This window comes from Coturnix japonica, chromosome 2 (genome assembly GCF_001577835.2).
Source record: "Coturnix japonica isolate 7356 chromosome 2, Coturnix japonica 2.1, whole genome shotgun sequence".
In the NCBI taxonomy this organism is placed as follows: Eukaryota; Metazoa; Chordata; class Aves; order Galliformes; family Phasianidae; genus Coturnix; species Coturnix japonica.
In genome coordinates this window covers 22735769-22758650 of record NC_029517.1, presented here as the reverse complement: position 1 = coordinate 22758650, position 22882 = coordinate 22735769, and the positions used below count along the sequence as shown (strand labels likewise).

Sequence of the window (22882 nt, the reverse complement as noted above, 5' to 3'; positions counted from 1 at the left end):
TTTATGTTTTTCCCCAATATTTCCTAGCACGTCGATTCAGATTCACAATAGGCCTCAAGTGCTTTCAGCAGCTGCACTGACTGATTAACATGAAGTTCTAAACATGCACTTGCTGAACCTAGGAGATAAACTTGGATTCAGGTGAAAAGAAACCAGCTGAGAATTTAGATGCCCACCAATCCTAAAAGAAAGCTTGCAAAAAAATTCGTTTTTCATGTATCACCCAAGGCAACCACTTATTTATGATTGTTACATTATTATATATATACATATATATATAAAACGTTACAACCAGAAAGAAAGGCAGAAAACTGTAAGAAAAACAAATTGTTTCACTAGCAGTGAAAATAATGAAGTTTGGTTTCCTATGGTTTATCTTTTGTTCAGTAATTCCTAACCTTTAACCCAGCCACTGACTCCCCCTGGCTAAAGAGAATCTAAATTGTTGCAGTTGGAGAAAGTTCACCAGCAGTAAGATTTAGTAAATCACATTTATTATGATCTTCCATAAGTAAACTGTGAGATGCAATAAGCTCTAAGACAGTGCTAAGAGTCCCATTTTAGGTCCCACCAGAAGAGATCTGACAGAAATTAGCAGTTATATAACAGGAAACAACCCTCTGCCCACGACAATAGACCTGACTTCAAGGGCAATGTCTAATTTATGACTTTCTTTTGTGTCTGAAGGTTCTACCCAACTAGATGTTTAGATGACGGGTTCACTATTGCCTTGGTTGTGTAAACTGCTGAGCATATCTGGCCTCAATCCAACAATGCACTTAAGAATGTGCCTAACTGTTTGGCTGGATCAGAGCCAGTACATTCAGTAACTTATAAGACTGAGTTCTGCATCTGAAGTAATAAGCTGTTAAAGCCTAAGGACAACATTTACAAAGATGATTGGTCTGATAAATAAATTAAACCTCCTCTAACCACAAGAGACTTCAACTCTGGCCATATGAACATCAATAGTGGCAATACAATATGTGCCTTTTTATACTCTTCAGAGTTTGCACAACAGAGTTTATTGATTTGGACTTTGGGGGTTATTTGTTTGTTTTTCTCTCTACTCCCCTTATTACAACACAGATCCTTATAAAGGGATGAGACAGCTTTGGGAAAGCCAATCTAGCATGAAATATTTACTATGGAGGTATTTCATTCAAAGCAGAACTAATTCTCTGGAGAACCCAAGAATATTCCAAAGCTTTTTTTAATATATATTTATTATTAATTTATTTTATTTAAGTTTACTGCCATAATGAAGAAACACACATAAGATTTTGAATCTTATACCTCTGATTAAAAGTCTTATAGCTTGATTTGTGCACCAAAGTGCTATTAAAAGACCATTCACAAGTAGCAATCCTACAGTTCAGAACAGAAAAAAAACAGCAGAGTAAAGTTGTTCCCACAGCACAGAATTTTCTTTGGCTATTTAGGAAAAGGTGGCTGCAAAGTAAGCACTTCACTTTTTATGTGTTATTTAAGCACTCCAGTATTCTTCAATGAGAATTCCAACACTCCAGATCTCTCATATAACTAGGCTTCTCAGCTTGTACATATTACCCATATGGAGATCCCTGATTACAGATCAGTGTTTTAAGGAAGTAAAAAAGTTCACATTCAGTTTATGGAAGAAAAGCATTAAAACCAACAAGCTCCACAGAGTGCAAGAAACTCAAGCGTTACCTAAGAAAAACCACGTCAAATAAAGCAAATAAATTAATCTATTAATTTTCTACTTACTCACTACAGTAGGCTGAATATTTAAGTACGTACATTTCTCATAAAAACATACAAGTTCTCTACAAAAAGAGCATTGTAAATAAAATGTTTGGCTAAAGGCCTTTAAAAACAAACAGAAACAATTTCTTTTTTAACAGCCTGAGGAAAAATATTAGTAATTTCTGCCATGAGGGAGTTTTCTCGTGTGTTTGTAGGTTACAGTGATAAAGCAACTATCAACACATTAATATAATCTTACCTTGGATATCTCTTCTTTTCCACTATTTTCCTTAATGAACACTTTTTCCAGTTCAGGGCTTATCCCTTCTACATTACACGGCACACGTGAAACAGTTGATTTTGGCACTGAAATGTTTGACAGTGGCATAGGGACTGATCTAGAAATAGAAGCCTAGAAGGTAAAAAGCCACATGATTTGAAGTCGGAAAACAGAATAAAACACAAGTATGAGATCAGCACTAAAGAACCTAAAGACAGTGAATTAAGAAACTCTGTATTAATTTCACCATCTAGAAGACCATCTTTACTTGGCAAATTCAACTAAAAAGAAGTGTTTGCATAAACCAAAGGCCACTAACATCACACCGCTTCTTGACTTAGAAGAGTTCTGTAATAAAAAACATTCTACCACCCCATTTATCAGTAGGTAGGCAGGTATATGCACTTTCCAGATGTACTGACTACAGAATACACACTGGAGGATGCAGTGCATGCGGTGTGCTGATGTAGATGGTTTAACTGTGATCCAAAAGGCATTTCACAACATTCCTGAAGCTTAACCACTCAAACAAAATATCTACTTAATGCACTTCTAACCTCTTTTGGTTGGCTTAAGTAAAAGAAAAATAAGGCATTCATTCTAAACCTCTAATTTCATTAGCTTCTAACATTTCAGAACTTTGTGTCAAAAATCTTCAGAGAAAACATTTGAAGTTTAAGAATCAAGAACGTAAAAAATACAAATATGGTTTTCAGAAGAAAAAATGAGTGGAGCTCTGTTACTAGAAGGAACCATTCACAAGAGTGCATGTGTCTTGCACAGTCAACCCTGAATGTTTTAGCTTGGCAGCAGCTGCACATACACAGTCATGAACAGCGTTCACTTCTTAGTATATATTTTCCCACTGTTCACAGGATCACAGGATAAGATGAAATGTAAAACACACCCATGGACTTCTCTGAGACACTACTGAATGAAACTGGCTCTGAGTAACCTAATGTAGCTGTAGGTGCCCCTGTTCACTTCAGGGGAGCTGTACTAGATGACCTATAAAGGTTCCACCCAACTCAAATGATTCTATCATTTCACAATTCTATGAATTATCTTCTTGGTGGGAGAGGGCGTTGTGTTTTCCAGGTTGTTGCTTTGTTTTGTTTTCTATTTTGTTTGTTGCTCTTTGTTGGTTTTGGGTTTTGTTTGGTTAGGTGTTTTTTTTTGAGCTCATGCCAAATGAACGTTAAGAATCACGGCCTGCAGGAGAGCATCCCTTGCACATCCCAGAAAAACTGAAAACTCACTGGCCTTGCTAAACACATTCTAGAGAATCCACACCTTTGCATGAGTGAGTTCCAAGTGCTAAAGAACGTTACACCAAAGCATACAACACTGTTTTTAAAAGCCATCAGTGAATACAACTACAGTGCAAACATTTCAGCTAAGGATCCAAGTTAAGGATCCACTGTAGGTGAAATTTAGTCAGGACTCAAACATCTATGCTGTCAAATGAGAAAAGATAACTGCTTTTTACAAGTATCTGTTAGTGACTTTGTGAACTCTTAAGAATCTTGCCTGAGCCTTTAGAACCAGTTTCAGTTTCAGTTCCACTGGCAGTTTGTGACACAAAACAGACTGTGTGGCATCTTCCATTGCACCCTGCTAAGAATCAGGCTCACACTTAGGTAATTTGCTTAGGCAACAGGTCAAAGCTACTCATAGCATCAGCATCTTTCTTAATAAGACAAAGACATTCTCAGAATACAGGCAAGTTTTTGTAACTGACGCATGAAAGGATTTGAAAATCAAAGCTGTCTTAGGCTAATGCTAAAACGATCAGCTCTATTAAGATTTGCATACATTTTCAAATCACTTTAGTGAAGTAATAACGCAACAGAAAACAGAAGATGCCAGACAAGGATCCTGAGCTTTACTTTCCAGAGAACTTAAGGGATTACAGTGTCCTATTTCTGATGCACTGAAAGGTGTTTCCTCAGGTACACACTGCCTGAGAGAGATCAGAGGGTACATTAAAAAGAAAGAAAAATAATAAAAAGGAAGAAAAAGGAGAGCTGGTGTAATAAACTCACTGCTGGAGAAAAATTCATCATACTGCCCATTGACTGTCATCGTATTGCTCATTGATATAAAATATGAGAATGTTCATCAACATAATCTGGACATGATGTAACATAGCAGTGTTGTTCTACCTCAAGTAAGGCACTGCTACTACAAAGTATTATGTGAAGGCTCTCATCCTAGAACACAGAATCTTTTACTGACAATTCTAGTCTACCATAATAACCAAAAGTTATGTCCTAAGCAAAGTCATGAAGATGATTCATATCCTGTACAGTGAAAGACAAACTCTATTTCCAGGGATGGGATAACTGGTAAGCACCACCTTGATTTCAACCAAAACTAAATTTGAGGTGAATTATCATCACCTTTTTAGAAAGCAGACAGAACAGTATTATTTTTAACTTGGCAATCAGAAGGAAACTGCTTCTCTGGCCACAGATTAACCAATAAGCAAATTACCAGAATAACTTCTAAAATGGACAAGGAAATGAGATCTTACTTCAAATATTTTTCAGCGATGCAGAAAATTGGGTTCTTTAATTTCAATGCAAATACCTTTTAAGGGGTCCCATTCAAAGTTCCGTCTGCTGCTCAAAGACTTACCAACTGTTGAGTTGCCAATCCAGACTGCTCATTTTTGGTATATTTTATTTATTTACCTATAAAATGAGCTCAGACAAAATTGGATTGTATAACCAATCAGCAAAAACCCTCCAAAGGAGCAGAGACCTTTGAAAGCGTACCACGAAAATTAGTCTTAGAAACATGTTATGTATTCCTGGAAAGACAGTCTTATCTGGCTGTAAAAATTCTGTGCATGGCATCTTAATATATTTTAGTTGATATTCTGCTGCAACCCCTCTTTCTTTTATTATATGATGGTCACCAGATAAAATTCAGCGTAGATGCAATGGTATCAGATTGCTAAGCATTCCAGTGTACCACATGAGGAGGTAAACAGAAGAAAGATGGGAAGAGCAAGCTATCCACACAACAATGATAAAACAGGAGGCTGTTAATATAAGCAGCTATGGATCTACTTACCTGAGTCTGACTGATTGCTATATGGTTGCCATGGAGAGGTGATTGACGTTCTTTCTCTTTACCGTGACGACTACTCTGCTTACTGCGCTGAAGCTGCTGTCTCAGTTTGGCAATCTGCTGGAAAGAAGTTCAGGTGAAGTGATTAATGAGTTATCAAAAGAATGTCTGTTTATATCTTTCTTTATGAAGCAAATCACAGATGTTTTTACTGTCCTCTTCAGACAATTTTATAGAATATGCATATTGGACTGTCTACCTTTGGGGTATGAAAACTGAACCCTCTAACTGCCTGCTAGACACTTTCTCCAAAGTAACTGCCCTATTCACCAACTTGCATATGCAAGCAGGCTTAGTTTATTAATAAAATTCCTTATTTACAAGAAAGTACTGTAGTAACTGGTGCAAAGTACCCCTATTAACAATTTATAGCAATTTGTGGCCTATCACTAGCTTAAACTGAGGGACTGTGAAGCCTACAGTCAAACTTCTTTGACCTTAAGCCAAAGCAAAGTTTTCCAGTAATTCATTATTAAAATAAAAGAACCTCTACAAACGACAGTCAATCAGTATTTATTGCTTCATCTTGGAGAGCTTCATACATTTAAATACTATTTCCCTGCAGGCTACATTATCACAGATTTCTTCAAGCAGCCAGAGTTATCTTTTCTGCTGTCCATTGCGAAGCTGTTTAAGCAAACTATATATATTTTAAAGGTCAAATGCAACTACAACCATTATTCACTTGACCTGCTCCTTAACAGAAATCAAATCATTTGATCCAGGAATTCTTTTGCTTATTCCCCTGAACAGTTTCTACATGAAAGAGCATCTAACTCTCTAAGTATTGTCTGAGAAGCTTAGATGACATGCAAATTTAGACAACAGGGACAGACATTTCCTTAAACCAGGGTAATTTTATTGTTTTTCCTTCATCCTCTAATCTCACTCTCTTTCACCATCAGCTTGTTGGCATAAAAGGCAATGCATGTAAGTCCCCACTTCATTTTAAACACAGCTAGAGATACAATTTAAAAATCTAAAGCACAAGTAAGGAGATCTGAATGCACATGGAATTCATATTTCAAAGAACTTCATCATCTGGAAAGTATTCTCCTGCTCTGAATTGAGACTACTACAAGTACACTCACTCTGTGGTCAAGTCCAAGTAGTTAAATATATCTCTAATGTCCTTGCAAAAAAGCAGCACTGTGGTAGAGGAACACTTCACTTTCCAGCATCAAGAGTTGACGGTGCTCAGTGAAGGCTTTGATGGAACTTTGCTTCAAGCTTTGGAATTTTCTTGGTTTTGTTTCTAACATCACTCACACAACAGATCCACCCTAAATGTTTCACATCAAGTCTTGCCACACTTACAATCCATATTCAAAGAACTGCTATTCAGAAATGCTTGACTACTCCTAATGTTCAATGACAGAAACAGTTCAGATTCCCAAACAGGTCTGTGTCAAATACATCAAGATAAAGCCCCAACGCAACCAAGGTTTTAATGAAAACATGCTAAAGAACAATATTAATCTCTTGAAGAAAGGTGCCACTCAGCACTATAAAACTTTGAAAGAATTTGAAGAGATACCCCAACTCCACCCAAAAAAAAAAAAAAATAAAACGCCCCAAACTAAATGATTCTCCATGTAAAAGTTAAATAGGAAACCCAGCTCAACAGAGAGATGAAGAAGAAAGAAAGTAACCAATTTGATAAGGGAACATGAAAGTACATTTACAACAACATAGATCAGATGTTGGAGAAGTGGGTGTGTAGGGAAATGATCTTCATCTCCTTTAAAAATCAGAACAAGAAGGAAAAAAACGAAGCCTGGACTAGAAGACGGACATGGATTGAAATGGATGGCTACAGGAATAGCCAAAAAGCAAGAACAGAAGGCAGGGAGAATGTTGTTTTACTTTCTGCTGCCTTTTCCTGACGCCCTGGGTTTTTTCTTATTTACCCCATTTCTTTTTTGTTTGAATGAAATCTAGCTTTCCGAGTTTTCCTCAGGAGCGTGCTATAAAAAAAAATTTAAATTCACCTCAGAGGTCTGACTCAGATTCTAGTTGCAAACTGCTGACAAGTCTATAAGAAAACATAGCCACGCTGTAAGATCTGGACAGCGAGAGCACTTCAGTGGGCTAATACATCTCCACACTATCTTGAAGTGTGAAGCTATGATCTTCTGAAAGGAATCATGGACACCTGGATGAGAAGTTTTCTCAGCCACTTCCAGAGTATGTGCATTTTGGTAATCGATAGGTTCACAATAATAACAAACAAAATGCTTCTTGGGTCACTGAAGGAAAAAAGAAAGATGAAAATTTGTTGAAGAACCTGACCTTTCAGTCTGGAATCGCAATATGGCCATTTAAGGCAAATACAAAACGTAGTGAAGGAACAGGCATGCTTTCTCAGGTCATATCCTTACCCATGAATTTGAAGAACCCTAATTTCCCAAGAACCCTGCCTTTCTCTGATGCAGTAGCTAATATCAGACTAAAGAATGAGAAAAGTAAGAATGAGCACATAAAAAGCACCCTGCCATCTCTTATCCATCCCCTAGACACAGGAGACAGGCTTGCCAGCACAAGCTACCTGGCTTCATAACAGCCATAGTAAGCAGTCAGCAGTGCCAAATACGTAGGCAGAAGAATCCTCCAAACCAAATGGCACTCCATCTCTTCACTGAGAGTACACAGTGAATCTACCACTTGCCAAACCTAATCTTGAAATCTCAATTGCTTTTTTTCTTCTACAAGATCATCTTTTTATTGCTAAGTATCTTCCTTCTTTACCAAACTTGAAGAAAACCACTGCTTTTAAGAGGAAGAGGTAGCTGTGCTAACTTCCAAGAATCTTAATTAGCTAGAAAGCTAGAAGTTAATCTTTCTAAGCAGCAGAAAAGCACCATCAAACATCAATCAAAATAAACTCCAGATATGTAAGAGATACACCAAGAAAAGCATATATATATATATATAAGTATATATATGATTTTTAACTCTTCAATGCTTTGGAAGAAAAAGCAAAACATTTGCCTGGGAGCCTTATACTGAGAAAGCACCTACTTTTTGAAAAAGCCTTTTTTTGGTGAAGCTTGGGTAAATTTTGCTAATGTTTGAGATAGATGTTTGGAACTGGCAGTTTGTTATGGTTTAACCCAGCAGGTGTCTAAGTACCACACAGTCCTTTGCTTACTTCTCCCCCTTCCCAGTGGAAGTCAGCTGTCCTAATTTTGTTCCCTGGCAGCTCCTTGGGCCCTTCACAACACTGCTTAGCAGCAATTACAAACACCAGTGTATTATCAGCATTGCTTTTCTCCAAGAACCAAATGATAACACCATTCCAGACACCTTAAAGAAAACAATTCAATTCCAGGCGAAACTAAGACACAGCTACATTTGCTAGAATCAGTATTTTACTTCAGCAGAGTCCGCTGTGGTAGAAGAAGAAATGGTTTCAAATTAAAAGCAGAAGATTCAGATTGCATATAAAGAAAAAGTTCTTTACAATAAGAGTAGTGAGGCGTTGGAACACATTGCCCAGAGATGGATGCATCATTCCTAGAGACATTCAAGGTCAACTAGACCAGGCTCTGAGCAACCTGATCCAGCTGTAGGTGCCCCTGCTCCCCTGCAGAGGAGTTGGACTACATGATCATTAAAGGTTCTTCCAAATCAAACAGTTCTATGATTCTCTACTGAACTTCAGATCTGAATAGACTGTCTCAGAATTTCTGCTTCCACAAAATGCAGATTGACAAGTCACAAAGAAACTGGTATTGAACAAAAACTCTTAAAACTCAGCATTCAGGCATCAAGTTGTTTGGTGTAGGGAGGTGAGACTCAAGTGTCCTTGCAAGTATCTCACACAGATACAGAATGTCTGGACAGACAGGCTAGTATCAGGACTTAGAGGTGAGGAGAAAGAAAAAATGACAGGAAATGAGGAATTGGCAAAAGTAAGAGAAGATAAACTAGAATTGGCTGAAAAATGTATGCAGATTGACACTGAGTCTATGAATGAACCTGCAGAAAAGGCAACAAAACAGTGTTGAAAAGCTGGAGACAGAGAAAGGAAAGCAGAGGAAGAGAAAGCTGGAAGAGATGAGGGCAAATTTTAGTGTGAGCAATTATTAGAAGCAGTTTATTTCCACACACCTTCTCTCCTGTCCCTGCGCAACACCCCCCCCCCCCCCCCATTTTTTTTTTAATGTGTTCTATCAGAAAGGAATCAAGAAATTCACCAGCTACGTTTCTTGTCTTTCTCTTGTGATCAGCTCAGAGAGGATGGCAACTTTGCAAAATGGATCACTGTGATCAAATGGCAGAGACTTGCTTACACACATAAGGTTTCCCTATTACTGACAGAGCCATGTGGTAGTGAAAAGCTGCTAGCTGCAAAACTTGATACAAAAGCACCAGATGATGAAGAATGGTCTCTCAGTAGAAGTGAGAGTGTTATCCTTGAAACACAGATGTTATTCTTGCCTCTGATTCAATTCCTTTGTGCTGGTAGCTAATGTTTAAGCCAAAACTTCTCAGACACAAGATTTCTTCTTTTCTAATTCCTGGGCACTTAATTTGTGGTTCTGAATATTTGCTCATAGCTGCAAATGAAGTCACCCAGGCTTTTAGAAGGCCCGTGTATTAATAAGTCAGTTAAGATGGGTTTCAAAACAGGTGCTCAGTGTGGCAGGAACAGACAACCCTCACTTTTTTCTGACCCGGGTGCTTTTGTTTAAAAATAAGGATACTTTTACTACTGAAATGCAAAATTATTCTTTATTTATTTGAGGAATCAAACCTCACTGCTTTAGATGATTATTCTTCCATACAATAGCTGTGAGAAAAAGAACTACTGCCAGTAATAGCATCTCCTTAAGTGGCCTATACCTTTGTCCTCATTTTTGGATGTCCTATTCAAAACGAGGAACCAGAGAGAGGACTCAAAAAACACGGAGAATTGAGAAAAAGCCACCATATGACAATGTGCTGCAAAATTTATTTCTTAAAGAGAAAGATGTAGCTCTAGAAGAGAGGCTGAACCCTTCCTGACACAGACAGAAGGCTGACTGCACACTAAGTATTTGATGCTTGCTGAAGCTAGAATTGCATGAACTTGAGACAGACTGCAGCTCATTGGCACATAAGACTGAAATGGTGCACATTCAGCTGAGCTGAAAACCATTTTCCTGTACCTAATTTGTCATTATGCAAATCCAAACCTGATGGGTCCTATCTTGTTTCTATTGCAGTTTACAACAGAATACATGTTACCGAAGAGCATTTCAACTACTACTGTGTCAACGCTTACCCTACTGTTTCATCTGTGAAACCGACAACCTCACCCTTAAGCCTGACCAAAATTTCTAAACAAGAATATGGCAGCACAGAGACTTAAGCTTCGTGTCTTTCAGTGTTAGAGAGCATAAAACTCACTAAGGTAACGCTGAACAGAAACAACAGCAACAAACTGGTTTCTCAGCACTCTGGCCCCTCCTCTGCAGCCAACGCTGTGCAGTAGAAAGGGTGGAAATCCAACATGCATAAAATAACAAACAGTCATAAAACATTTCTAAGTCAGGAGGTAAAAACCTGTTTCAAGAGAAACAGAGGGGAGGGAAAGGGTGCAGTTTCCTGAACTTCAGATAGGGATTAAAAAGTATGTCTTGGCCATATCAAGACTGCAAAGTCTGCACTGTGTAAAAATCCTCACCTCTTTTAGTTGATCAGCACTTCCCCATGATGCTGAGCGCTGATGTGATCGCTTTTCTGCTCCTTCTTCAGCCCAACAGCTAGGTGTCTGGAGGAGAAAAAAAAATACATATATGTACAGTGAATTCCCTGGGTTACAAAAAAAATTGTCACAAATTATTAGTTTAATCTTTCTGTAAAGTTTGAGTCCAGGCATTATACATAAAGAATAAATCTGAGAATCTAATATGCAGCAGTAATACTATCAATGAATAAAAAATGAAATTAATAATTCAGTTTAAGGCTTCATAAATTTGTGCTTGCAAAAGTATGAGGACAATGAAGATTACTGAAGAAAAAATCAGCTGCCTGACAACTACTAAACACCCAACCTGACTATTCCTATCTTTGCTTCAGCATACATTTCTCTTTTTTAACACAATGAACAGTTAGAAAATCACAATATAAAAGATATACATTAAGAACTTGGAGACCAAAAGCCAGTATTCAATTCTCCCACCTGTGTTCCTTAGTCACTGGGCCATATAACCAATTTCTTCCTTTTAACTATGACTCAATACGTCTTCCATTATTTTTGACCATGACCTAACAAGCAGAAGCTTTGTCTGCAAGCTCAGAAAGCTGCTAACATAGCCCTTGAATTTTGGAGCTATAAATGTAGATTTCAACAACTGAGAAGGTGCTAGAAGCCAGTTCTGCCTCTCCCAGGTCTGTATTACAAAACTGTGATAACCACCACCATTTCCAAACAAAAAGAGTCACTGGCTGTCAGAGGGGAAACGATGACATTTAAAATACAGAGATCTGAGTGTAAAAGTAATGTAAAAGTCAGGGCTATACCCATAAAAAACAAAAAATCACAAAGACCTCTTCAACAATTTCCACTGATATTAGCTGAATTCTTGGTACCAACTGCAAGAGATAAAACCATACCACTGAAAAATATGAAAACTCAGCAAAGGTGTTTTTCAGGTCCTCAAGATCAATCAGGGTGACTTCAGGGGACCATTGGTGACACTGCATGGGGGAGCCAGGACTCCACCCAAGCAGGTCAGACCACTTCAGGGATGCATCTCTCCACAAGCCTTCCCTTTAGTCTTGCCCCATCTATGCATGGAAACCTGTATTTTCCACAGCTTTTCTCAGCTTCTTCTCCAGGACCTTCTCTAGCACCCTTACACTGATCCGCTCATAAAGGAGACCTGACATAGCCTTGAAGAATACCACAGTAAGCAGTGCCTAGAGCCCCTCACTCTTGCTGCTCTGAGAAGTGGCAAAAGCAGCTCCCTAGTGCTCAGAAAACGGAACCACGCGTGTTACAGGATGACAGTATTAAATACTGAATCTTAATTTCAGGTTGTAGGCTACACTGCTAGAACCAGAGCTGCTACAGTAATATATGGCCTACAGCCTGGCACCAGCGCCAATATTTAATATGATGACAGGCACATTGTGCACATAAGCCTACATATCCCATTTCAGTTTTCTGCCAGCCCTGATTTTTTGCTGCATGTTCTCAGGAAAGAAAACAAGTCTTCATAAGAGTCAGACTTCCGTGTATTTATTACGAGTCAGCGTGGAGGTCTGAGAAAGAAGCCTTTAATGTGGTTATGAAAAAACAATCAACAAGAGAAGAGATAAATCATCTATTTAAAGCTACCATGAAAATAAGAATCACTCAGCCAGGCAAATCCACAACTCAGATAGAGACCACCCGATGAGACTCAATGTACACAACTATACGGGCCCAGACAACATGCGTCCCAAGATAATGTGGGAGCTGGCTGATGTGGTCGCCAAGCCACCCTCCACCATACTTGAAAAGTCACAGCTGTCAGGTGGGGACCCTAGAGACTGGAAAAAAGGAAATATCACTCTCATTTTATGAAAAGGGAGAAAAGCCTACCTGGGAAATTACAGTGAGCCTTATGTCTGTGTCTTGGAAGGTCATGGCACACATCCTCTTAAAAGCTACTTTAAGGCACACATGAGACAAGAGGTGAACGTGAGGCAGCCAGCATGGATTCTCTAAAGCATGACTCACTGTTCCAGTGGCCTTCTATGACAGAGTGATGGCATCACTGGACAATGGAATGGCAACCTGATGCCATCTACCTGGATTTGTGCAAAGCATTTGACATGGTCGCACACCACATCCTTATTTCTAATTTGTAAAGATATGGATTTGAAAGGTAGACTATTACACGGATAAAGAATTGGAAGATCACAGCTGTTGCACTCAACAGCCCTACATCCATGTGGAGGCTGGTCATGAGAAGTGCCCCTCAGGGGGTCCATTGTGTTATTAGTTCAACATCTTTCTCAATCATAGAGTCAGAAAGAATTGAGCGTAACCCCAGCAACAACAACAGATCTAAGCAGCGCAGTTGATACAACAGAAGACAGGAATGTTATCCACTGGGACCTGGACAAGTCTGAGAAGGAGGCACACCCCTACTCAATGAGATTCAATAAGGCCATGCATGAGGTGTTGCTCTTGGGTCACAGCAATCCTAGATATATGTACAGACTGGGAAAACTCCCTGAGAGAAGCTCTGTGGAGGACTTGAAGTTCTGATGGATGAAAAGCTTGACATGAGCCAACTGTATGCACTAGTGCAGAAGACCAACTGTATCCTAGGCAGCACCAAAACAGGAGCAGCTAGTAGAGCAAGAAAAGAAATTTTACTCTTCACCTTGACCTCACAAGGCCACACATAGAATACTGCATACAGATATAGTCTGATAGTGATAGGATAAAAGAGAAAGGCTTTAAACAAAGACAAGAGAGATTTATATCAGATTTTAGGGGAAAATTTTTCACTTGGAAGTAGGTGAGGCACTGGAACAGGTTATTCAGAGAAGCTGTGTCTGCCCCATCCCGGGAGGCATTCAAAGCCAGGTTGGTTGAGGCTCAGGGAAGGTTAATCTAGTGGACAGCAACCCTACCTATGGCAGGTAAGTACAGCTTCAAAGCTATTCTACGATGGTATAAACTCTTTTTTTCCTAGAAGTGCCCAGTTCCACGCAAATATTACCTACATTTACTTGTTCTGCATTTTCATGGAGACATGCTCTAACTGTGGGCTTTCAAAACGGATGTATTCAGTTTTGGGCTTCTCACTACAGACATCAAAGCCCTGGAACATACCCAAAGGGCACCAAAGCTGGCAAGAGGTTTGGAACATAAGTCTTCAGAGAATAGGATAAGAAAACTAGAATAATTTAGTTTGGAAAAAACTTGTTACTCTCAACTACCTGAAAGGATGTCATAGCAGGTGGATGTATCAGACTCTTCTCCCGGGTAACCCAGTAATAGGAGATGTATTAGCCTTTAGTTGTGCCAGGGGAGGATCAGTTTGGGTATTAAGAAAAATTGCTTCTCAGGAAGAGTGATGAGGCACTGGAATAGGCTGCACGGGGAGGTGGAACAATCCCTGAAGGTTTTCAAGAAGCACGTAGATGTGTCACTGACAGACATGGGCTTAGTGGGCACAGTGGTGACTGGTTGATGGTTTGACTAAATGATCTTAGAGCTCTCTTCCAGCCTTAATGATTCAATGAAATTTAGATTCCAGGGATGTTTTATAAACATCATATTGCTCCACAGTTTGACAAACAGCTCCAAGACAAAGTGGGAATAGGTGCTTAAATATTTTCCTACAGGCCAGGAGGACGTGGCAGGCATCACTATAAGCTCATAGCCTTTCATTCAACTACAGCATCATAAAGACAAAAGACAATGACAATCTAAAAAGTCTGAGTTGCTCAAACAAATAGGCAAAACAGATCAACCAAGGAACGTAGTGAGAACTTGGTGGCTTTTTTTGTTTGTTTGTTTTTTAAAGCATAGATATTGATCTGAATAGGAAAAGCAAGAACTAATAGCAGAACTGTGAAGAATTTCATCAACAGTACTTGTACTGCTAGAAAAGACAGGGGTGAATACCTGCACTGCAGTTGATCTAACAAATGAAATCTGAATAACAAATATGTAGAATTCACTCATTTAACACTAGGTTTTATGACTCCTCAAACTATGCTTTGACATTCTTCCAGTTTAATATTATCCCTGGAGTCAAGGAACACGTGTATTTGCTTTCAGTCTCTGGTAAACTGAGCCAAGTCAGCACCTTTCAAAATATACCTATGAGTACCATGATCGTACCCATCACTTTTCTTTGCAGTATTACAATTACTGCATGATACTCCCAAGCACACAGTAAGCTCAGGCAATATTGTACTAATGTGCTGTTTATTATCAGCTGGAAAAAATACAGTTACAAATAACATAGGCTGTTGCTAGAATATCATAGCAAGTTAGACTCTTCTTTAAATGCTATACATTTCTGCTTCTAACACAAACCACACTAAATGAAGAAAAATATGGGTTTTGTAATCCCAAATCTTTATATTCAAGCAAAACTTCTCAAAAAAAAAAAAAAAAGATTCACATTCTAATACAGCAAAAATAAGAACTAGTCATACTGCACCCCTGACAATGCCATTTTGTGAAAGTTGATTTTCCATCTTTATTTACAGCTTCTATACAACAATCTTATTCACAGAAAGTGAAACCAAAGTTAGCTGCTTCACCTCAAGTCAGAAACAAAGTAACAGAGGTAACCAGTATGACCAGTGAAGCTGGCAATGCCACTTCAAAACTGAAACAAATCTATAATAGTAAGCATGAGACAACTAGGATTTTTCCTACAATTTTATGAGCTGAAACCAAGGTTCAAAACATTTTAGGATGAGAACCTGGAAAAGGTTAAATAATGCACGTTTCAACATCAGGAGGAGGATGGCTGATATCTTGAAATGCGAAGGTCCTGGTCTGAGCTGACACAAAGCTTAAAGCATGTGCACAGGATGGGGTGAGCTGCAAACACCACATCTGGTTGCTCTTCTCAGCTTTAACGTAAATCTCAATTCCCATTGTTCTAACTCATCCAACCTTGCAGAGATTAGCATTTCTTTCAAAGCATTTGGTAATTTCGCCTTGCTTTTCCATCCATATCAGGGATATATATCTACATTCATTTTCTTTCGTTTAGATCAGAACAACTACATAGAGTACCAACCTACCTAAATATAAAATAAGACTGAATTGCTATAAGCCTTTCAAATTTTATAGCCAGCCCTCCACTCTAATAACTATATCAGCTTGTATCCCAGAAGGACTAGTTTTGTGGGATGGGTGTAAAGATTAAGAACATGACTCTTTTTCACTATGGAGTTGATAATGTTTCTGATGAACTTTCTCACTGAAAAAAAAAAGCAACAACAACACTAGACAGTGTAATCAGCCTTTACATGTTTCTAGAGCATTCAAATGACCTTTAGAAATTTGACAAAAATAAGTGCCCTAAGGAGTTACAAATTGACTCGATTGTAGGTGACTCCTCTTAAACATGTGAGAGGTTAAGAAAAGTCAGAATGATAAACCTGTAGTTGTACAGCGTGCACCTCTTATTCCTTGTTACCTTACTCAAAAGTTTTAAGAAACATAATCCTTTTAACTAATATCCCATTAAAAAAAGCTTCAGTCTCCTGGTTTACAATGTCAGTTTTCAAGCAACAGAATCTCTACCCAAAAGAGAACAAAACATCATGCAGGTGACTAAGGAGAGATAAGCCTTGATCTACACAGAAGTAGAAAACAAACTTTATCCAAGCATTCCAGCTTAATAACTCTGCATTATTCTTTAGATTAGAGAATAGTTCAGCAGAAATTCTGAAACACATTTTGCAAACTCTCTTCTTTGCTATTTGTGTCATGCATAATTGCCATATACAATGAAAAAAGGCATATCCCAGCATCTTGGAATCCAGTTAAAACAGAGGGGGAAATCACTGAATCCTATACCACTTGGACATTTGTTATTTTTTATTATTCAGATCAAGAAAGATTAGATAGATTCATTTTAACTGGCAATATATGATGCTGATGTCATTAAAAATATTTTTATCCCAAATCTCTCTTTTTCATTTCATAAAAAATGCTTCCAATGATTTAGCTACTGCCAAGTAATTACATTAATAAACTATGATGATTATCCAACTGTTTCTGATGATTCTGAGGTTAGGCATAACCATTTCAACACAGAATTATTGCTCAAAGCAGGCAGAAATTGTTACATGTATAGCTCAAAGAAGAAGTATACAAGATTGCTCACTCAGTGCTTCCGACCAGACAGAAGAAGCACAGAAGGAAGCTAGTTCAATTTTAAATGGTCTTAATTAAAAAGTCAAATTTTACTGGAAAGGAGAAGGAGGTGGGAAAACAGAGGAATTTGGGAAGGGTACACAAGGATGTACAAGGTATGCCAGCATGTGCAACAACATGCATAGCATTAAGTTTATCTCAATTCCTGAAATACCTAAAACTGTACTAAAAAATATTTATCTTTCATTACCCAAAACATGCGGTTCCTTGAAGATCATCTAGCTGCACGCATACACACAAACACCTACAGAAATGCATGAAGAACTCAGATGTAGAATGTGATACCACCATACGTTAAATTGTAAGATATTTTTCCAAAAGCAAATGAAACAGCTTCATTCCTCTTCATTGCCTTCACTCAAAACACTTAAGGAGGTAGCAGTGTGAACTGTAGTTCTCCAAAAAGCAACAGAAATAGAAATAAAAAAGAAATCTCTATTTCTGTTTAAATAATAAGATGTTACTGAGAACTTTTTAAAACACTGGTTTATTTTTAAAGGAGAGACGTTTTAGTCATTAGCACTACACAGGTTCAAAGAACTTATAAGACTCATTACAGGTTCATCTAACCAACAATGACCAGAATATCACCTTTTTATTATTACAGTTTTTATCTACAGGAACTCTAAGGAATAATCACCATCTTCACAGAACTGCACAAGATCTAGATCTAAAATTAATGCTTGATTAGGGAAAATAAGTACCCTTGAATAAGAAATCATTATTCCACCTACAACCTCAGTTGTACTGAAAGTATTCTTCCTGAGATTAGTAAAAGTAAAATGAGATAATTTATTTTCCAATGGAAAACATACAAAAAATTGATTTTATTGATTTTCATTATCCTTTTATTGTTTGTCATCATCCTGCACTCTGACAAACTATCAAGTGTAATTCTTTCCAGCTACTGAAAACTATATGGACTCCCTTGCACTGAACTGTTTCTTAGCCAAGAAACACAATGTGGTAAAAGTACCTGTGCTGTAACAAAACCAAAACATAACTCAGTAATCTCCTTTAAAAGCCTTCCCATTGAACATTTTACTTACAAAAGCTTGGAAACTGCTGTGCCAATCACTATGCTTATTCCATTTTGAGTGTCTGTGCAGTCCTCAGTAGTTATATACACATTTTCCCAACCCAGCTTAAAAACTGCTAATTATTTTGGTTTTATATATGCATAATTTTAATAAGAAAGCTAACAGTTCCCTATTAGAAGACACCCATACAAATCCAAACCAAGTAAACTTTCCCATGTTAATTCCTTCAAAGTAATCCTTCACCTTGTAGAAACCATAGTACAGCCTTTCCTGTTTCATTTGATTATGCTGAAAAGGCAAAATATTTCTGTCCCTCGCTAAGCTTTGCTTCTCTGAAGGAAACCAAAGGTGGCACCCAGTAGGTCAATAACCTCAACACTTACTTTCAGCTTGCTAGGAAAGTAATTTTACTGCCAAATGCACAGAGCTCAAGTATTTTTAGAACAAGTGTATTTCTATTTTCTGTAACTAGCAAAAGGTTTGTTTGGAAATGCTTAAACATGCCAAATATTTCATTCATAAGAGTATTTGTAAAGTTTGATCTGGGTATAGATAGAGTAATAGATATAATAGAGTTATATACTGAAGCTAAGATGATAGAAAAATATATTGATACTTCTTTGCAGGACACTGCTGGTAACAATGGACCGGAATCACAGCACAGACAACTGACATAACTGTCAGTACATGGCCCCTAAACTAGAAATACAATCAAAGACACAGCTCCTTCTATTTTTCAACAGTTTAATTTAGAACACTGAAATTGAGAAGACTTGCTTCATACCCCAGCAATGCTATGGGGGGGGGGGGGGAAAGCATGACTTCTTCATTAGGGATTTGAGTTTTCAGAATTATTTTTAATTTGCTTGATGGTGATGAACGTTGTGGACAACAGGCCCAATGTGACCAGAAGTTGGACAAACAAGAATATTTAACTTATAGCCAAAGAGTGATGGAACATTATAAATGACACAGCAGCCCAACTGCTAGCAGACCCTAGTAAGGACAGAGCCCTTAGAAGGATCCAAAAGTACAGGGATACACGTAGGCTCAGTTTTGCCTTCATAGTTTGTGTAAGGCTCATTCTGATGTCTGGCTTCAAGAGGTAACTCTTCCTAAGAGCACTGTCCACTAAATGCATAACAATATTAACTATCAGTTGCATAGCACGTTACTGAACTGACATTGATCAGGACAACACTACAACCCTATTTATAGGGCTTCATAATAAAATGAAGTGAATCCACACTCCTTTGGAATTAAGTTGTACTAAGATTACAGATTAAGTGAAAAAAAGCATTACCGGAAAGGTATCAATTACATTAAACATATTTTGCTGTGTTGCTTTGTTTTTACCTGAGTAGATTTATCTTTCATACATGAAGGGTAGTGTACATGCGGATCACGTGGCCACTGTCCTGTGAGGTAAGGTCCTGTAATTGTGTCCAAAGAAGAAGTTCGCCTTATGGTACCAGAAGTTCTGATTTGCTGGGATTTTGGCCTGTCCACTGTGGAAAACCAGAACAAAATTAACAAAAAAAGTCAAGCCACGTTTGACATGAAATGTTAAAAGCTAGCTATGACAGACAGTGGCAAGAACATATCAGAAGCATTTGTCTAAATGCTCAGCCAAGAAGAATGGCATTACATCAGTGCAGATAACATCAGACAAAGGAGAAAAAAAATACAGAAGGTAAAATTTAGTCACAAAAACCACCAAGATGTGTTTGTATTAGGCTACCTGTGTGATACATTTTCATCAAAGAAAATAAACATAAACATGGTGATAATGCAGTTCAGGAAAGCCAGATGTCTTGAATAAGAAGGTATAACATAGTATCAGTTCGGGCTTTTATTTATTCAAGTCCGCTCCCTTAGCTGTACTAACAATAAAATACAAATCCTGACAAGAAGGATGATTCTCAAGAAAACACACACCAGATTTCTTGTTTTCACATATTGCATCCCATATTGTTTACAATATCTCAAACAGGCCTAAGCAAGCTAGAAGCCTGTGGTTGTATTTTGCCCTAACATCGCCCAGGTTAAGGCAACTAGTACGTTTGCCTTCACTCATCTCAGTGCCTACAGTCTCGTATTCCTCTCCCTGTACACTTAGATCATGGAACACTTTTACATTTCATTTGTAAAGCAGAAAGTACAGTGATTCATGAGATTGTTCCTTCCCACGTCAGAATTTTATGGCAAGCTCTCTGGATCATCTTGTTTTGTCCTTTAGGCAAAATTACTTCATATACTCTTTTTCTAGACTTTACATAAGCCAGCCTAAGCCATGCATTACAGCTACTGTCTACCTTGCTCACCCCCACTAAAAGAGGTTTGCAAGTGAAATTACTTTCAATGCAGTCATGTGCCATGCAATGATCTGACCCATCAAAATCCTGCTCAAAACTTGACAGCAACACGTAGCACTTTTTTGAGGCCAAACAAGGTCAAGGATCTCCAAACGCATTTTCTCCTGTTATATCACCTAGGTGTCAAAAAGCAGACTCCATCACCAATGCTTTACATAGCATTAACACAATGATTAGGCTTGCACTAATACAGGAAAGTATAAGCCCTAAAACACACACAAAACATTATCAAAGCATTAACTAAGGTCTGTGCCTTGTTCTACAGTCTGAAGAAAGGCAACAGCAGGCCTTGCACTGGGAGCCCACAGAATTCCATTACAAAAGGAATAGAAAGTAGCAGAGTCAAAAGCTACCTTATTTTTTCTCCATGGCAATCTTGGAAGTGAACTGCAAGACGCTTGGTAGAGCCCTAAAGCTAAGCAAATGAAAGACCAAGTCTTTTAAGTACATACCACCCTTCAGTATTAACTGAATCACAGGAAATATAATTGTGAAGACAATTTCTCAGCAGCTACTACTAATGTAATGCCAACTCAACTACTGTCTGTCTGCTCCTTCCATCTACACCTTGAGATGGCACAAGCAGATGTATGAACCCATAAGACAGTGATAAACTGGGTTAAACACTAAGAAAATTAAAACCTATTCAAAAAAAAGAAGTCAAAATTACATGGTTTTCACCATTAGAGGAAGAGTTGACAGAACATATGGGTCAGAAACAACCACAGGGGAGCCAGGAGGAACAAACAAGGCTGTAGCAGTGCTGTGTTCTATTAACTGGCTTGAGCACCGAGGAAAGCTTGAGCAATATTCACAAGTTTCAAAAATTACTCAAGTTTCAGACCATACCACATCTGACAGCACACAGCGTACAAACAGATTTCACTACAGTAGCAGGAAGTCAGAACAATTTTGTTTTCTTCTACAGTGATGTGAGATGCTTCATCTCACAATGAGCTCTGTGCTACCTCCAGAACAAATAACCTTAGGAACACAGTACTTAAGTATACCATTACTTGAAAGAGTAAACTATAAATTACAAAAGCAAGACATACGCATACAGGAAGGCAAAATACCTCATGCATTATGTAAAATACACCACAAGTTTTAATGATATGTATTTAAGGGCTTTTGCTAGACCTTTCTTGCAATAAATGATTTCACATAAAATGACACAAGGGCCCACTTGAATACTACAGCTGGTAAAATTCCGAGTGATCATACCTCCCAGCAGGGATCAGCTAACACAAGCTGTGTGAAATTATGGTTCTGCATGCTGCATCGACAGCCAAAAGAATTCTAACTATATCACCTAGAATGACTGAAAAAACCTTTCCACTTCTCTGCCAGCAAAATGTAATTCAGTACAAGTTATACATGACAGTTCTTTTGAAAAGGACATAGGGTTCAAATAAAACCATCTGCTACTGCTCTAAAATGAAGAGACTGCCTCCCTACCCAACACAGAGGCAACTAACCTGCATATAATCTCAAGCCATGATCGCAGCCTGTTTTGGCTTAAATAACATGCTCTGCCATGCATGCAATAAAGCAAATTACCTGCAGAAAAGAAGCAAGATTGAAAGCCATTATCAGTGCCCATCCTGAAAACTGCTTCAGCTAATTCCTGAACTCACTTATCAGCATCTTTTCTTCCCATGTCTCAGTATCTAGCAGACACAGCTCAAATTTGGCCAAAGCTCTTCCACTCACATCTTGGCATGGATATATCCAGCTCCAAAATACTAAAATTATCTTCACCAACTTCTCAGATGACAGATTCCTCTCAAGTTGAGTGAAAAACATGAATTAAAAATAAAACTCATTCATCCCAAAAACCAGAAGTATTGTCATCTCATTACCAATGTCACCTGAAAGCAAAACTCTTCTACTACAGATTTCCAAAGTACAGGGGTGAGAGTTTCATTATATGTTGCTTCTCTTCAGTTTAGTTACTGATGTTCTGCATATCCTGCTGGTTCACCTTCAAGGCTACTAATGAAATAAGTTCCAAGCTTGAGTCTCATTGGCAAGATTTTACCTAGGAAATTAATACTAACTTCCACAGAATTTTGTCCAAATACACACAACACATGAGACCTGCAAGATTCTTGACTCACTTAGAGTGATGTGATGCATTCCTTTCAAAAGCCCCAAATTCTATTAGTCTGGCTAGAAGGAGATGTTTACTCCAGAAACCATAACATGAAGAAGAATGAGCCACATCTGGGACATTCCTACTGGAGACAAGTTTACAGCAATTTGCAGTACCAGTAATTCAGAAGTGCCTGTGTAAATCCTTTTTAAATAATGAAGTATGCAGGAACACAGCTCGGGAACAGAAACTGTAACCTAGAAACAGAAATAGGAATGGTGACCCACACTGACTACATAGAGTGGCAGCCCAACACTCAGGTCATGG

The 22882-nt window shown here is 38.2% G+C and overlaps 1 protein-coding gene and 1 long non-coding RNA gene across 4 annotated transcripts in view; one reads left to right on the top strand and one right to left on the bottom strand.

The window, feature by feature from the left end:
• The window catches only part of GLCCI1 (glucocorticoid induced 1), a 49307-nt gene that overhangs the window by 13228 nt on the left and 13197 nt on the right, over positions 1-22882 (bottom strand). For 2 of the 3 annotated variants that reach the window (XR_001553077.2, XM_015853591.2), the window contains exons 2-5: positions 19442-19593; positions 10818-10904; positions 5090-5206; positions 1988-2140 (exon numbers count right to left, since the gene is read on the bottom strand). Coding sequence is in view for 2 of the 3 variants with exons in the window: in XM_015853591.2 (XP_015709077.1) it covers positions 1988-2140; positions 5090-5206; positions 10818-10904; positions 19442-19593 (509 nt within the window). In the remaining variant the exon portion in view is untranslated. The remainder of the gene's footprint in view (positions 1-1987; positions 2141-5089; positions 5207-10817; positions 10905-19441; positions 19594-22882) is intronic. The other variant, XM_015853592.2, reaches the window with a different exon arrangement.
• Positions 5153-10495, top strand: LOC116653030. Its single transcript, XR_004306411.1, has 2 exons — positions 5153-5222; positions 10357-10495. It is a non-coding gene; the product is annotated as an uncharacterized LOC116653030 (long non-coding RNA).